The sequence below is a fragment of the Bufo gargarizans genome, chromosome 10 (genome assembly GCF_014858855.1).
Source record: "Bufo gargarizans isolate SCDJY-AF-19 chromosome 10, ASM1485885v1, whole genome shotgun sequence".
Lineage (NCBI taxonomy): Eukaryota > Metazoa > Chordata > Amphibia > Anura > Bufonidae > Bufo > Bufo gargarizans.
The window spans coordinates 113,026,721-113,044,572 of record NC_058089.1 but is presented as its reverse complement, the minus strand read 5'-3'; the positions used below and the strand labels follow the sequence as shown (position 1 = coordinate 113,044,572).

Genomic DNA, 17,852 nt, shown 5'->3' with positions numbered 1-17,852 from the left:
ATAGAAGCTAGCGAGCCGGAACGTTTCCTTCCTGACATTTGCCTGCTTAATCTGCAGGTGTAATAGGGCCTTTAGACATGTCATTCAGGAACACAGCCGACTGACAGTACCAAGAACTTAGTTTGCATTCCTGGTCGTAGACATCCCCACAAAACAAACCCCCCAATATTGACCCATCTGAAACCACTGGACATTGTGCATCGATATGAAATACTTTCCTATATAGTCCCTAGAGACAGATCACCAGTTCTTGTCCTCAGTCTACTGGATGAATTACAGGTGTCTATGGCATCCCAAAGGTGGTTGTCCATCTCGGACACAATTCTGCAAAAATTCTACTGATTTTATTATTTTTCTGCCTTTTGGACCAGTCTTACCTTTCACGAATACGTTATGAAGAATAATGTCCCTTCCTGGGACTTCTGGGGGGCCAGTGGTTGCACCTTGCTCCTCCTCTGTATCCTCATGCAGGGTCTCTAGAGGTAGCTGCGTCGCTGGGGATTGTGCATGCTTAGTATACTGTGGACTTCTTGGGGGACTTTCCTGACAGTAAAGTAATTCTAGTTTGGTTTGTTCTATGCTGTGAACTGGCTGTTCAGCACAGGCATCAGTAGCAGGGACAAGACCCTGTCCTACATCAGACACCACTAGTACAGTTTGGTCATTAAAATACCCAAACTGCGCCTCATTCCGAGCTACAGGCAGCTCATGTTGTTCTATGACTTCACTACTAAGACCACGTGCATTGTGCATGTTTTTTTCTGCAATCTCCACATTGCTCCTATTTTCCCACCCTCCCTGTTTTCTGCCCCCTCCACACTGTCCCCGTAGCCTGCCCCCTCCACACTGTCCCCGTAGCCTGCACCCTCCACACTGTCCCCGTAGCCTGCACCCTCCACACTGTCCCCGTAGCCTGCACCCTCCACACTGTCCCCGTAGCCTGCACCCTCCACACTGTCCCCGTAGCCTGCACCCTCCACACTGTCCCCGTAGCCTGCACCCTCCACACTGTCCCCGTAGCCTGCACCCTCCACACTGTCCCCGTAGCCTGCACCCTCCACACTGTCCCCGTAGCCTGCACCCTCCACACTGTCCCCGTAGCCTGCACCCTCCACACTGTCCCCGTAGCCTGCACCCTCCACACTGTCCCCGTAGCCTGCACCCTCCACACTGTCCCCGTAGCCTGCACCCTCCACACTGTCCCCGTAGCCTGCACCCTCCACACTGTCCCCGTTGTCTGCACCCTCCACACTGTTCCTGTTGTCTGCACCCTCCACACTGTCCCTGATTTCCGGTAGCAAATCACTGTCCAGTAATTGAGGCCCCTTTTGATCACTGACTTCCGTGTAAGGGTGTGATGCACAAGTTTTGGAAAGTTCTTGGTTACAACAGTCCTTGTCCGCTACTACTGGACTGCCATGTGTCCTTGAATGCTCTGTAACAGGTTCTTGTGAAGCATCTGTCACCCCCCAGCCATTCCTCAGGTGAAGTCTCTAGAGTGGCTTCTGCTTTCCCCCTGGAACGATAATGATGTGCTATAATTATCAGGCGGCTCATGGAGTTGTCTGCTGTTATCAGACTCTTTGATAACATTGTTCTTTGCATCCTCCAACATGGCCTCGTTTTCTAGACTAAAAGCTTGCTGGAAACTTTTAGCTCCATTGTCAAAATGTAGGTGTGTGCAGTCAGGTATTGAGGACGCCCTGACCCCGAATTCAATGTCCACCAGACCGATTGACTCTGGTTTCTGTACATGGTCTGTATCGTAATGTGTCGAACTCGCTCCCATAATAGTTTCTGGCTGCAAGTAGCTATGAAAAGGACTCTCCGTGCACTTATTGCTGCTTGAGATATTAAAAGTCTGGTTACTCTTAGCTCTTTGGTGCTGGTTTTTGAAGTTTAAGGCTATAGACTGAGTTAAGGAGCCCTTCTGAGGGCCGAAACGTGGCACTGTAATATCACGTAGCTCCACGTATTCTCCTTCAATCTCACTGGAGCAATCTGATTTGGCATACAACGTACTAACCGTTGTATGACCATGGCTGGTGGACGGAGCTTCCAAACCAGCTTCCTCATCTTGAACCATCAATTTTTCCACGGGATGGCGGGTTGGTCCCTCTTTACTTTCATAAGGAAATTTGTCAAAAATTTCTGCTGACTCCTCAGTTGATGGTTTTATCTCCACAAACTCGGGATGAACAATCATATCCCACGGCACCCGGTAGAGCTGGTCATCGCAGGTCAGGAGACAGTTCTCCAGCGAGGCCCCGATCCGCTCAGAGTTGATGAATTCCAACCATTCCACGGTGAAGATGGATGTATAGGACACCTCTGGAAGCACCACTTCCTCAATGTTATGTTGATCCTCTGCAAGACATTTTAGCACAATCCTTGGGGTCTTTCTCAAATAAGGCACAACTTGGAGGTAGAAATCTCCGGGCTGGAGAAGTCTCCAGTCAATGGACGCCAGCTGTAGAACAATCTTATCATGGATACAAAGGGGCCACCCAGCATGTCGGAAGAGTAGTCCGCAATACTGTAACTGCAGGAAGAGGAAGAGAGCGGTGAGCATTTTGTACTTTCTTACACCAGACACAAATCTAACAAATTTAATCTATAAACAAAGTAGTCAAGCACCACCTGAGACGACCGCGGTTAGCTACTAAATTCCAGTAGAAAAGCCAAATTATATTTAGTCAATGCTAGAATTTCTATGTAACCTGAGCAAATCAGTTTGGATAACTCAGGCCCAGTGTCCCAACCAGGGCTTCCGGAAAGCCATGGAATTTGGTTGCATTAGTCCATGGATCCTATCGGGGATCGGCAGGGTTGTCAAAAGAGGGAAGATGGCAGGCAAAACACTAGGCAGACCAAGAATTAAGGGATGATTTCCCCATCCCAAGAAAAGTCTGCAGAGAAGTTTAAATGAAATTTGTCAGCTCCGAAACACCCGTCAAAATAGAGTAAGCCGTGTATCGTGTAAGTGGTGCTCAATCCGGTTATATAATTTTTATCTTCATATTGACTTGCATTCCACAAACCAGCAGCAAAATTTATTCAGAGGACTCCTGAGCTCACAGACATAATGGAGAGGACTCAAAGAGGAGTCCTCTCAATGCATTTCACTGCTGGTTTGTGGGAGCACAGTGTTGGAATGCAAGCAGGGGTGCACCCACGGGGGTTAGTCCAACAGGTCTGGGGGCAGCAGGCCACAGGAGGGTGGGAGAGGTGACAGGCCGCAAGCAGGATTCAGGGAGGGAGGAGAGGGGAGGAGCTTCCTGGCTGTAGCCTGCTGTTGTCTATTGTTTAATGTAAAGCAGGCAGTGTACCCAGGGCAGGCCCTCCACTATCTGTATGATGTGTAGAGCCGTGCTCCTCCACCTGGACCTACACACCTTATATATTGTGCAACTCCTCCTCCACTCCTTTTTTGGCGCCTTCAGGACTAGGAGGGAGGAAGCAAAGCTGCAGCAGCTCCTGCCAGAGTCAGCAATGTTGTGGGCAGTTTGTGAAACAGAACTGGATGTGAGTCCTTTCACAGGGAGGGAAAAAAAGAATAGTTTATTTGAGTTTAGTAGCTTTATGTTGGCGCCCTGAGTATTAAGTACAGTGTGTCTATGGAGGATGAGGGTGAGACTCTTACCTTCATCCTCAACAATGTAATTTAAAGGGGTTCTGCACTTTGTTTTAACTGATGATCTATCCTCTGGATAGATCATCAGCTTCTGACCGGTAGGGGTCCGACACCCGGGACCCCCACCGATCAGCTGTTTGAGAAGGCAGCGGCGCTGGCAGTTGCGCCGCGGCCTTCTCACTGTTTACCGCCGGCCCAGTGACGTCAGAGGATAGATCATCAGTTAAAACAAAGTGCAGAACCCCTTTAAGCTGTATGGTGTTTGTTGGGAGTGGCCGATTATAGAAAGGAAGGGCTTATAATAATGGGTGGGGCCAAAAATTTTGCACAGCACGCCTTTATTTTCCTTAGACCCCTCCTAAGCAATATGTCTGGTTGCTCCCCTGAATGCAAGAGAGTATGAAGATAAAAATGACATAATTGGACTCAGCATTACTTATACTATACTCCACTTACTTGAATTTTGGGGGTGTTTTGAAGCTGATAGATTCCCTTTTAAGGGGAACCTGTCATATTGAACTTGGTTTATGAGCTGCAGGTAGCATTTTATAGAGCAGAAGGAGCTGAGCAGATGGATATATAGTTTTATGGGAAAAGATTTAGTAAAACATGTCATTTAAACATTTAAATCCCTTGGCTTTGAAGTCAGGAAGGCGGTCCTATCAGTATGACAGCTATCTGTGTACACACAGTCATAGAAGGAAGGCCGTCAATCACTGATAGGACCGCCTCCTGGACTTCAAAGCCCAGAATGACCAGGAATTGAAATGTTTAAATGACATCTTTTACTGAATCTTTTCCCATACAAGTAAATATCAATCTGCACAACCCCTCCTGCTCTATCACATGCTGCCTGCAGCACAAACACCATTCTTGACGTCAAAGGTGCCCTTTAAGTGGCTAGATAGGTTTTGCAAGGCTCCCTGACTGGTTTGGAATCACTGCCTTACCATATACTGGGGTAAAACTCTACGATATACACTGACGTTTGGCTAGGTAGGAGTCAATCAGTTTAAGGGTCCATTCACACGTCCGTATGTGCATTACGGATCCACAATACACCCGGCCGGCACCCCCATAAAAATGCCTATTCTTGTCCACAATTGCGGACAAGAATAGGACATGTTCTATTTTTTTCAGCTGCGCACTCTGGAAATGAGGATGCGGACAGCTCACTGTGTGCTGTCCGCATCCATTCCTGCCGCATAGAGAATAAAAGGGTCCCGCATGCGGACCCATTCTGCGGACGTGTTAATGGAGCCTTATAACAATGCCACAGAAAGACTGCTAAAGTTTAGGGGTGGTGTATAAAATTGCTATTTTAGCTTAACATATGATCCTATAATTCTCTAGTGACCCTAGATATCCTTAGGGCTGATTCAAATGACCATGCTCAGTACTGAGAACATGTATGCTGACCCACGGCTGTTTCCTGGACCAAGCACAGTTATGTGAATCAGGCTTTACAGTAGGGGAATATATGGAAAGCAACCATACTTTCAATCACAGATTTCATTGCATGACCAACAAAAAGCTGTATATGCTCCCCTAGCACTGGACTCTCACAAACCCACCACCACCAGTGGAGTCATAAACCCCCTGCCCCCAACCACCACCGGACTCACATAACCCTCCTTCAAATCCTCAAATGGACCTACATAACCCACATCAACATCGTCACCACTGGACTTGGACAACATATTCCCCACCACCAATGATCTCACATAACCCACCATTACTGGTACTAAACTCACACAAGCGTCCTGTTGCAAACTCTGCAGGATACGTTTGACTGGAATCAAAAAATCTATGAGATAACTGAGGCCATCTCCACGGTAGGTCTTCTCCACCACGTCCAGGACTTGGCACAGCACGGTAGCAGCAGTGGACTCAAATGGATGGTAGAGGGAGGAGAGGGTCTTCTGAATGCAACTGTCCAGAGACTGGGAATCCTGCAGAGGGAGAGATGAGAAATGCGCAGCTGCTTAAGCCGTTTCCATTTAAAGATCGTCCTTTCCTCAGACCAAAAAAATACAGTTAACCCCCTTAGCCTTGACCTTTGGTAAGAACGAATGCACAGAATGCTTCCAACAGGGAAACTGTCTACTACAAATGACTGAGGAGAAAGAACCATCAGTGCACTGACTAGGAAACAACTTGGTTCACACGTTCAGGCTTTTTGGTGCAGTTTTTTAAGCCAAAATCAGGTGTGGATCATAACAGGAAAGAAAGATTTAAAGGCAGATGCAACTTTTTTTTCATTCCACGCCAGGTTTTTGCTTTAAAAACGGCATAAAAAAACCTGAATGTGTGGCGGCGCCCTAACTCTCAGTGAGCAGAGCACTACCTATCTGCTGATGATCAGAGAGATTATTTATGCCACACCGCAGGTTTGGTGTCAGTTCAGCAGCTCACAACCTGTGTAATCTCATCATGCTTCATCTCAGTCACTTAAACAATTAAGATAATTAAGAGGGGGAGGGGGGTGCAAGAGACTAATCCATTTCATTACTGCCAATCAGTCGCTGATTTAGAAGGAATGGAGCACAGCGCAGATGTGAGGACGAGAACACGAAAGTGACAAATCTCAGATGTTTATCATTATTTGCAGTCACAGGGTACAGGAGCAGGATGTAGTGCAGCACAGAGCAAACATCATGAATAGTGGCAGCACCCAACAGCAGATCTGGGTCACATCAGCTTAGGCTACTTTCACACTAGCGTTACTTATAATACAACCATCTGCATCCGTTATGAAAGGATCCAGTTGTATTATCTATAACATAGCCAAGACAGATCCGTCATAAACTCCATTGAAAGTCAATGGGGAATGGATCAGTTTTCTATTGCGTCAGAGATCCGTCCCCATTGACTTGCATTGTGGGTCATGACGTATCCGTCTTGCTCAGCATCCTAGGACGGAAAGCAAACTGCAGCATGCTATCAGGTATGAGAACGGAACATACATTTAGAGCACTCCGTTCTGTTCAGTTATGTTTTGTCCACATTGACAATGAATGGGGACAAAACGGAAGCGATTTTTTTCAGGTATTGAGACCCTGTGACGGATCTCAATACTGGAAAATATTAACGCTAGTGTGAAAGTAGCCTTATACAACAAAGTATAGGACACTGATATTTATCCTCTACTGACAGTGATCCTGTATTACACTCCAGAGCTGCACTCACCATTCTGCTGGTAGAGTCACTGTGTGCATACATTACATTACTTATCCTGTACTGATCCTGAGTTACATCCTGTATTATACTCCAGAGCTGCACTCACTATTCTGCTGGTGCAGTCACTGTGTACATACATTACTTATCCTGTACTGATCCTGAGTTACATCCTGTATTATACTCCAGAGCTGCACTCACTATTCTGCTGGTGCAGTCACTGTGTACATACATTACTTATCATGTACTGATCCTGAGTTTTACAGCAAGACACGGAGGCTCATATTGCTATCTCCTTCTTTACTGTCCACCAATAGCAGCAAAGAGAAAAAATTTACATACAGGAAATGACCACAGTAACCCAAGGTCCCTCCTCCATGGCCCCTATAATAGGCCGCTCTTCCTCTGAACCTTCCTCTTTCTTTGCTGCTGCCACCAGTTAAGTACACCTATGTTCTGTCAATTTTTTCTTTTTAATATTGTGCTTGTATTGTCAATTTCTTGCTGCGCTGCTTCATGCTAGGGTGACTAACCCTTGCTGGCAGCACTCCATATGTGGGTTGCTACCCACATTTTAGTATTTTAGGTGTTTTTATTTTCGTTTTCAGATTTTCCCCTTTAGGTTACCCCTTGCGCTTTGTGACCCCTTCACATCCCTTTCCCTTTGCTGCCAGAATCTCCCTCTGCGGCGTCCCTCGTTTCCCCCGCATTACCTCATTACCGGAGCTTATCCAGCACAGGAAGGAGAGCTCACTTCATTGTCGGCCGGCGGTCGGGGGCGGGGCCTCTGCTCCTCTCTCTGCCGCAGCGCCATTACTGTAGCTCCTCGTGTGGATTCGGACCGCGAGATCTCGGCGGCCATTCTCTGCCTGGTTGCCGCGATTCTCGCGGGGTTTCGTACGTAGCAGCCCTTCCGGTCACACGCAGCTACCTTGCCACCGGCCCCTGCACGCTGCGCCGGTCCCCTGCTCCTTCCCTGCTACTGTAGAGTTTGCCTCACAGGTTCCTCCACTATTAACCCTCCAGTGTACCCTTATTGTGCAATTCTATCAGGGATACCATGTCCAGCCCTACACAAAATCCCTTCAATGTCCCCCCTTCCTCTCCGGAGGGTCAGATTACCCCTGAGGTGGATGCACAGGCGCTGGCTCTGCAGCGCTCTGTGTCAGATGCCATAAGGGATGCCATAGGCCCCATGTCGTGCGTTCTCTCGCAGAGTATTCCTCAGGCACTAGCTCAGCCTTCTAGAATGCCCTCGCTAGACTCCGCTACCTTACAGCAGCCTACCTCTAATGAACCTCCTGTGCCACAGGAGACCTTGACTGGTGCGCATTCTGCCACCCCTGATGCCGTGCATAGTTCACGGAAAAGAGCCTCATCACGCCAGGCAGAACGGGCGCGAACATGGAAGTGCGCTAGAGCACAATCCCCTGATGTATCCGACTCGGATAGAGTATCGGACGAGGAGGCTTCGCTGATGCGGATTACATGTCAGAGGAGGATGTTGCTCCCAACTCAGGGCCCCTCAAGGTCCGCTACTGCGGCCTCCTCTGCCAAGGACGGAGCGTCCTTTCCCGTCGCTACCCGACCTGATGCCATACTACGTTCAAGGGGTGAACCTATGTTCGACCCCGAAACCTTGCATCACCCCTTATCGGCGGAGTGGCTTCCCACTGAGCACGTGGGTAATTATCTAGAGCACTGGGCCCGTCACCCTCTAAGCCGTGAATCACGGGACAAGCTTAGGGCCGAGTGCCCCAGGCCATTAGTCCCCAGCGAGGTGTGTGACACGCCTGTGTTGGACCCCAAAATGTCACAATTCCTGACCAAAACGGGTTGGAACCCTGAGAGGGGCCTGGACTCAGCTCTGCGCAGCTGCCAGGACAAAGTGCTTGATGTATTTGGCCCGCTGGCCAAGATTTTTGAGCTAGCCGAGGCTGCTAGAACTGAGGGCTCCCCAATAGATCCCGAAGAATTGCGGGGTTGTACCCAAAGGGCAGTCTGCATTGCCGGGAACGCCAATACATCCTTGGCGATTTACAGGCGTAAAGCTATCTTATTTAAGCTCGACCCCAAATTGTCTAATTTGGCACTCACGGAGGCGGGTAAATATGCCCAGGGACTCCTAATCGGTGACTCCTTTATTAAGGATGTGAGCCGGTTTGTTGGTACCTTCACCGCGCTAGATAAAGCACAGTCGTCTATGCGCAGGGTATTTCGGGGACGGGTCTCTAATCGGGCCGGCAGTGGCAGGGTCCACCTGTCCGGCCGTGCAAACTTTCAGGCCCGTGGCGCAGGAAGTGGTTCCTTGGGACAGCGACCTCCCTTCCAGGAACAGCGCAACTCCTCACCCCTCTTCTCCACCAGAGGAGGCCAGTGGAGATCTCGCTCCTTCAGAGGCAACCCCAACTCGCGCGGACCCTTGGGTATTCTTCCCCAGATGGGGGATTATATGGTACCTTGTGTAGGGGGGCGGACTCCATAGTTCTTCTCATGCCTGGGGCCGCATCACATCAGATCCATGGGTACTGACCACTGTCAAGGGGCTTCCATATAGAGCTCACGGGGTCCCCGTGCCTGGTTCCCTCCCCCCAGCCTATACCGATTTCACACCCGGTTCACGCACTTATAGACACGGAACTGTACGCCCTCCTGCACAAGCAGGCGATAGGACAGGCCCCTCCTTCGGAGTGGGGTGTCACCAGCAACATATTCCTTGTGCAGAAAAAAGGGGGTCAGATGAGACCTGTCATCAACCTTCGCGCACTGAATACGGTGGTACGCTACCGTCGTTTCAAGATGGTGAGGTTTCACCTTCTTCGGGACCTGTTGAATCCTGGAGACTGGATGGTAAAGCTGGGCCTAAAAGATGCTTACCCGACGGTCCCAGTGGCCACTCGTTCCCGGGATCTTCTCCGGTTCTCGTGGAGAGGTGAGGTCTGGAGGTTCACCTGCCTTCCATTCGGGCTGTCTTCAGTTCCTTGGTGCTTCACCAAGCTGCTACGTCCTGTTGTATCCTGGCTGAGGAGTCGTGGGGTACGCCTCATCGTTTACCTGGACGATATTCTCCTGTTGCACGAGTCCAGTGTGGCTCTGCTAGTACACCTGCAATGGACAGCAGACTTACTGACGGGCCTCGGGTTCCTCCTCAACACGGAGAAGTCATGCCTCATCCCATCGCAGCGGATGGAATTCCTGGGATTCATGGTGCATTCGGTCTCGGAGTCCCTCAGTCTTCCGATGGCGAAGTTGCGCGCGATACGCAAGGAGTTGAAGCATGCTCTTCTCACTCTCCACCTCTCGTTGCGTCATCTGGCCCGCATCATCGGACGGTTAGCATCATCATTTCAGGCCGTGTTTCTGACCCCATTGCACTACCGGGCTCTCCAGCGACTGAAGATCACGCATCTTCGGACCGGTGCCTCCTTTGCGGGCGTGGTGGTCCGGGACTCGGAAGCCCGAGAAGAGTTGAGTTGGTGGATAGCCTATCTGGAAGCGTGGAATGGCGAGGCGATCTTCGAATTCTTGCCAGTGTTGACCATCGAGTCGGATGCGAGCCTCCAGGGTTGGGGGGCGCATTGCAACGGAGTTTCCACGGGAGGTTCCTGGTCGGCGGAGGAGTCTCTCCTCCACATCAACGCCTTGGAGCTCCTAGCCGGTTCGTTTGCGGTCAGGAGCTTCTCCAACGGGATCGCCAATGCATGCATCAGACTGCGGATGGACAATATCTCGGCAGTCCGATACGTCAACCGGCTGGGCGGTACTCATTTCGGCGATCTTGGCCCGGTTAGCCTAGGAATTTTGGTCGTTTTGCCTTTCCAGGGACATCATGGTGCAGGATCCGGTTCTTCAGCTGGCGTCCGGATCCGGAGGCGTGGGCGGTGGATGCTTTCCTCCAAGATTGGTCGGTATCCCGCCTTTATGCTTTCCCCCCCGTTCTTGATGATTCGGTGGACACTCCTTCAGGTTCAACGACATCTGGCGGATTTGGTTGTGGTGGTTCCGTTCTGGGGGTCTCAGGTCTGGTTCCCTTCGTTGCTGACGATCCTAGTGGAAGTACCCCTGCTTCTCCTGTTTCGTTCGAATCTCCTCTGCGACCCTCGGGGTCTGCACCACCCACTTCTCCTCGACGGCTCCCTTCGGCTGCGGGCATGCCGGATCTCCGGACACCTGGAGCTGTCGATGGCATTTCGGAAGCGACTCGACGGATACTGGACAACGCATGGGCTCCCGGCACCGGACAGCTTATCGGGCAGCCTGTGGAAATTGGGCTAGCTGGTGCGTGGAACGGAACTTGGATCCCGTTTCGGCACCTGTAGCTCACCTGTTACAGTTTCTCACGTCACTTTTTGAGGCGGGGAAGGCATACCGGACCATCAACCTGTTCAGGTCTGCGATTTCTTCTACCCATCTTGGTTATGACGGTGGTCCGGCTGGTCAACATCCTTCAGTCTCTCGCCTGTTGCGAGGTTCACGGTTGGCACGTCCTCCTCGACCTCGTTTTTTCCACTACCTGGGACGTTTTTCTGGTCCTTTCCTTTCTATCTTCTTGGCCGGATAATTCTGCCCTGTCTTTGTGACGGTTGTCGGGTAAGTTGTTGGCTTTGTTTTTGCCTTATTTCTTGCAAAAGGGTCTCTGATGTTCGGGCCCTTGATTATGACGCTCGTTCTTTCACCCCGGATGGGGTCACTTTTAACATTTCGCGTCGTACTAGACTAACATCAGGTTTGTCTCCTATCCCAGTTTCCACTCTTCTCCTCTTTTGTGCCCTGTGGCTTGCCTTAGGGAATACGAATCCAGGACTAGGGCACATCGGTCTTCCGCCATATCTCAGCTGTTTTCCGGTCTATCCGACTTCCTTTTGGACCGGTCTCTAGCCCGACGTTGGCTCGCTGGCTTAAATAGGTCATGTCGCTAGCTGGTATAGACACTTCCGTTTTCACGGCCCAGTCGGCACGGAGTGCTTCTGCCACCTCGTTGGCGGTTTCAGGGGCCATATTGGAGGGCGTCATGCGTTTGGCTGATTGGTCTAATGTCACCTCGTTTAGGGAATTCTATTTCCGTCCTCAGGCTCGTTTAGTTACTTCTATTTTTGAGCGGCTTTGAACTTGCAATATGAGCCTCCGTGTCTTGCTGTAAAACTTAATGATTTTCCTATTTCATGACGTAAAGTCATAGTTTTATTAAAGACACGGAGGCGAGTATTGCCCGCCCTATTCCCTCCCTTGGGTTTTTATTATGGGGGTTTGTCATTTACCTCGTTGATTGTTAAGTGTCTTTTCTTATTATTGTCATTTATTGTATTTATTAGAAGTCTCATTATCTTTAATGTTATTTATTAAGTTTAATATTTTCAGTCCTTCAATCCCATGTGTGTCTATTGAGTACGGGGATCCCGGACGTATCTAGTCCTGACGTATTTGTTTCACCTGGACCTATGGTCTGCTCTCTTTTTCAGGATGAAGGTCGATCCAGTCTAGGATGCTGTACTACCGGCTAATTTTCTACCACAATTGGGCCATGTTGGCTAGTTGGATACGTTTCGTTGGCGTTGGACTTATCCGTTCCAGTTACAGTTCAGAGTTTTCATGAAGGTGTTCGTGTTCTTGGCACCAGGATCTCAAAGAAAGAGGAAGGTTCAGAGGAAGAGCGGCCTATTATAGGGGCCATGGAGGAGGGACCTTGGGTTACTGTGGTCATTTCCTGTATGTAAATGTTTTCTCTTTGCTGCTATTGGTGGACAGTAAAGAAGGAGATAGCAATACTCGCCTCCGTGTCTTTAATAAAACTATGACTTTACGTCATGAAATAGGAAAATCATTAAGTTATATCCTGTATCATACTCCAGAGCTGCACTCACTATTCTGCTGGTGGATACACTGTACACATACATTACTTATCCTGTACTGTTCCTGAGTTACATCCTGTATTATACTCCAGAGCTGCACTCACTATTCTGCTGGTGCAGTCACTGTGTACATACATTACATTACTTATCCTGTACTGTTCCTGAGTTACAGCCTGCATTATACTCCAGAGCTGCACTCACTGTTCTGCTGGTGGAGTCACTGTGTACATACATTACTCATCCTGTACTGATCCTGAGTTATATTGTGTATTATACTCCAGAGCTGCACTCACTATCCTGCTGGTAGAGTCACTGTGTGCATACATGTATGTATGTATGTAGACCAGTGACTCTACCATCAGACAAGTGAGTGCAGCTCTGGAGTATAATACAAACCGTACAAGATAAGCAATACTCTATAACGTACATACACAGTGATTTGACAAGCATAACAGTGAGTACAGCTCTGAAGTATAATACAGGACATCAGTATCATTACAGGATGAGTAATGTGATGTATGAACAGGGCTGATGAATGTTCTGTAACCTGTAAAGTGAGGTAGAAAGGTGAAGTGACGAGCATACTGGTGTAGGAAAGCTGGCATTTCATACGTCATGGTGAACAAAAGAGCCATTTAATTAGCACAATAAACTGGCAATAGAACACGAGGGGCTTCCTGAAGGCAGAGTCGCTGCCGCTCCCCACCCGCACATAGCTATTACATGCTCTTTGTTCTGAGCTAATCTCTTCATTCTAGTTTAGGAATGGAAAAAGACGTAACGAGCACAGTGTTGCGGCACAGTTTACAGGGACCACCTGAACTGTACTGTATGGTCAGGCCTCCACCCACTGTGATTTGCCCCAACGCCATGATCTGAGAACCTATCCATCTCAAACACTTTATACCAATATCGGCTTTGCTCGTTGCAATCTCTCCCAACCTCACCGTACAGATGGAGTTTATTCGCGCCGATGAGCAGGAAATGAAACAACTTAAAATCAGACGCAATTCAGCTAATTTACCCAGTGGAAACCAGACATCATCTTACTCAGCACCACTATACGGGCAGTCACTTTTTGACTAGTCTGACAGGCAGTGACATGGACCATGACAGACATGAAAAGCTCAGCTACATGTCAGCTCGTCACTGACTGTATAACCGCCGCATACCTTTTAGGTACTAACAGTATAAATCTACAGATAATAAAGTGATTTGTCAGCTTGTTTAGGAATCAGCAGCTTCTTCTTTCATCTGACAGTTTATTTTCATCAGTGAATACAGTGGAGAAAAAAAATATTTAACAGCTTTGCTTTCTCCTCGTCGCTCTCTGCAACTCCCCCCTCATTACTCTGTAGGGGTCCGACACCTTCAGATTTATATGTTTTACCATTTATATAATTGAAAAACATTTTAGGGTTAGTTTTACTCTCTTTGGCAATTAATCTCTCGGTCTCTAGTTTGGCTGCTTTTATTTGTTTTTTACATATTCTATTTTTTTCCTTATAGTTTTTCAGTGCTTCCTCACCACCCTCCTGTTTTAGTGATTTGAATGCTTTCTTTTTGGTCATTTATTGCTTTCTTTACAGTTCTATTTATCCACATTGGTTTCTTTTTGTTCCTTAACCTTTTATTCCCATACGGTATGTACCTCTCACAATGAGATTTTAAGATGCTTTTAAAAATATCCCATTTTGTGGCTGTATTTTTATTTTTGAGGACTTTGTCCCAGTTAGTTAGGCCTATGGCCTCTCTTAGTTGGCTAAATTTAGCTTTTTTGAAGTTTGGTATTTTTGTTCCTCCCTGAAGAAACACTCTTTTGAATGATAATTGGAAGGTGATTACTTTATGGTCACTATTTCCCAGGCGTCCCCCGACCTGCACGTCTGTTGTTCTGTCACGTCTATTGGTTAATACTGTCCAGTATGGCCGTCCCTCTAGTCGGGTCCTAAACCAGTTGGGAGAGGCAATTGTCTTTGGTTATTGTCAAGAACCTGTTTCCTTTATGAGATATACAAGTTTCAGTTTCCCAGTCTGTATCTGGGTAGTTGAAGTCCCCCATAATAACCACCTCATTATGATTTGCCGCCTTGTCCATCTCGTTTAGTAGTAGATTTTCTGTGAACTCCAGTATATTAGGTGGTTTATAGTAAACTCCTATTAGTAATTTATTATTGTTTTTGCCTCCATGTATTTCTACCCACAGTGACTCCACATGTTCATGTCCCTCACTTATATCTTCATGGAATGTGGGCTTTAGACAGGACTTTACATAAAGCCTTGCCCTTGGTCTCTATCTGCACTATCTTCCCATCCTATAATGTAATTTCCCCCCCCCCTCCCCCCCAGTCCTTAGTTTAAACACTCCTCAACCTTCTAGCCATCTTTCTCCCCAGCACAGCTGCCCCTTGCCCATTGAGGTGCAGCCCGCCCCTACGATAGAGCCTGTAGCTGACAGAGAAGTCGGCCCAGTTCTCCAGGAACCCAAACCCCTCCTTCCTACACCAGTTCTTGAGCCACTTGTTAATCTCCCACTGCTTTTCTTGTGTGGCTCATGGTACTTGTAGTATTTCGGAAAACACTACCTTTGAGGTCCTTGCCCTAAGCTTTTGACCTAAATCCCTAAAATCATTTTTAAGAATGCTCCACCTACCTCTAACTTTGTCATTGGTTCTGATATGGACCATGACCGCTGGTTCTTCTCTGGCCCTCCCAATAATCTGTCAACCCGACTCACAATGTGTCGAACTCGAGCGTCAGGAAGACAACACACCGTTCGACGATCCCGGTCTTTGTGACAGCTCGCCCTATCTGTACCCCTAATAATAGAGTCTCCCACTACGATCACCCGTCTGCCCTGCTCTCCTGCTTACTTGAGCGGACATTCCCCTGACTGGCAAAGGAAGTGTCCAGCTGCAGCAGTGCGCTCCCCGAACTGACATCCCCCTAATCTGCCAACCGTGCAAGCTTGTTGGGGTGTGTCAGATCAGGGCTAGCCACCCTGGCACTCTTCCCTCTACCCGCTTTCTGTTACCCAGCTAGCTACCTCTTTTTCCTGAGCCTCCTCGCTACCACCCTCCCCCACATCTACCCCATAGAGCGCTTGCTCAGTGAGCAGCAAACTCTTTTCCAAATTGTCAATGCTTCTCAGTGATTAAATTCTCCCGTTTAGATACTCGATGTGCGATTCCAAACGGGCAATTTGCTCACATTTTGAACAAAGATATGCACCTCAAACGGCTGTTCCAGGACTGCAGACATTAGACAAGATGGGCACCGGGCTGCGCTGTCAATAATGGAACACATAGTAAATGGGGATTACGCAAGAAAAGAGAAAAATACAATATAGTGCAGTGATAACAATCTAACTTACTGCAGTCCCCTCCTAAAGTCCCTAAATCTGAAGTCATGTAATCTAAAGTCACACACTTAATATAAACACACACTTGAAAATCAAACACGTGAACGCTCGCATACTCGCATTATTCGCCTGCTTGTATAAATGCAGCTCTCTAACCAGTCTTTTTTTCCTCTGAATTTGAATGGTATATCTGCCTATATATGGAGTAATACACCCATGCTCCTCACAGGGTGGTTACCTAGCTTTCCAAGAGATCTAAAAAGTAATTTAAAGAGCCAGACGTCCCACTCTCCTTCAGAGGGTTCATCGTGCTTTCCAACAATCCGGAAAGACAGATTGCGCCCATGCTCCTCCTGGTGTGCTCACTCTTTCCAAGAGTCCTGAATGTCAAACTTGCCTGGTTATGGAGCAGAATTTCCCATTCCTCCATTTGGGTGGTCACCCCGCTTTCTAAGATTCTTGAAATCAGTTCTATTGTGTACTGGAGTTAAAATCTCATGCTTCCCATGGGGTAATTATCTGGCATTTCAAAAATACTTTGTCAGTTCTGTCATGTCATGGAGTAATGAATAATGGGGTCCTACAGCCCCCTCCATCCTGCTAGAGCAGACATTCAGGAGAATCCTGCATACACAGTAAAGCTCCAGGTGTGGAGGCAATAAAGCCGCATGCGAGTCGCTCCGCTCGTCCCCGCCATTACATTGTAGCTGAACTCCAAGCAAAAAACAAGCTCGGACAAGACACAGGTAACGGGCGGCAATGAAATGCATCAGTCCTGGAGGGCTCGCCATTATGACAGGGAGCCCGTGTCTGCACTAACGTCATATTCCTCCGGGAGGTCGAGCAGAGGATGTGTGAACGGGGACGCAATCTCTCTACTAAGCAGATTTCTCCTGAAACGGTCCATTGTCCTCACATCCACATCTTCATTTTGGACATTTCAGAAAGTTCAGCTTCCCATGGACATCCATAATCAGGAGGTGCATGAGAAAACGGTTTACCAGCCAGTCCCGCTGCTGTCAAACTACAACTCCCAGCATGCCCTGACAGCCATAGGCCACGCTGGGAGGTGAAGATACATGACATCTAGAGAACAATAGTGTATGCAAAATACAAAATGGACTGTGATCCACAGGGCATATTTGCATCATTTTCAGGTTTTCTGGATACTGACTGCAGTGTAAAGGATGGGGGATTCCATTCAGCTTGTTATGGCTACATTCAGGCTCCTGTCTATATGTACATATACTTTCTCCTCTATACACTATATTAAACCTAGCAAGTAGCCGATGTTTTGCCCTCCATTCTTTACACTACTAGCTTCACTCACTGGGGATATATTGTTACATTACAAAAGTCCTTTTTTTCAATTATTAATTAAAAAGCTTTATTTATAATACATAAAGAAGCACTGAAGAGCATGCAGTGGAAATTTGTACTCTGCAGATGATCATTGCAACCACAAGACATGCAATTGATATGTGGGATTCCTGGGCCTGTAACCCATAGGCTGGGTCTATACATTGCCTCAATGCCTGCCTATTCCCCTATGTATCTGTATTATTTCTGTAAGGCCCCATATGCACACAGCTATTCATACAGCCAGATATTACATTTGCAGCCTTTACTGTTATAATCCTTTGGCGCGGTGTACGGTTATTTATTTTACTCACTTATATAGCGCTGACATATTCCATGGCGTTTTACAGACATTATCATTACTTTATGCACAATACGAACTTAAAGCCAACACTTCTTCCTGACCCAAAACTGAGCAGAAATTCTCCCATGTATTCAATCCATATCCTATACCTGACCCTCAAATGCAGCA

The 17,852-nt window shown here is 47.9% G+C and overlaps 1 protein-coding gene across 1 annotated transcript in view; it reads right to left on the bottom strand.

Annotated features, from left to right (window-relative positions):
- The window catches only part of LOC122920104 (puratrophin-1-like), an 82,286-nt gene that overhangs the window by 48,253 nt on the left and 16,181 nt on the right, over nt 1–17,852 (bottom strand). The window contains exons 2-4 of the mRNA XM_044269312.1: nt 5,389–5,586; nt 1,482–2,542; nt 378–781 (exon numbers count right to left, since the gene is read on the bottom strand). Coding sequence (XP_044125247.1) covers nt 378–781; nt 1,482–2,542; nt 5,389–5,586 — 1,663 coding nt within the window. The remainder of the gene's footprint in view (nt 1–377; nt 782–1,481; nt 2,543–5,388; nt 5,587–17,852) is intronic.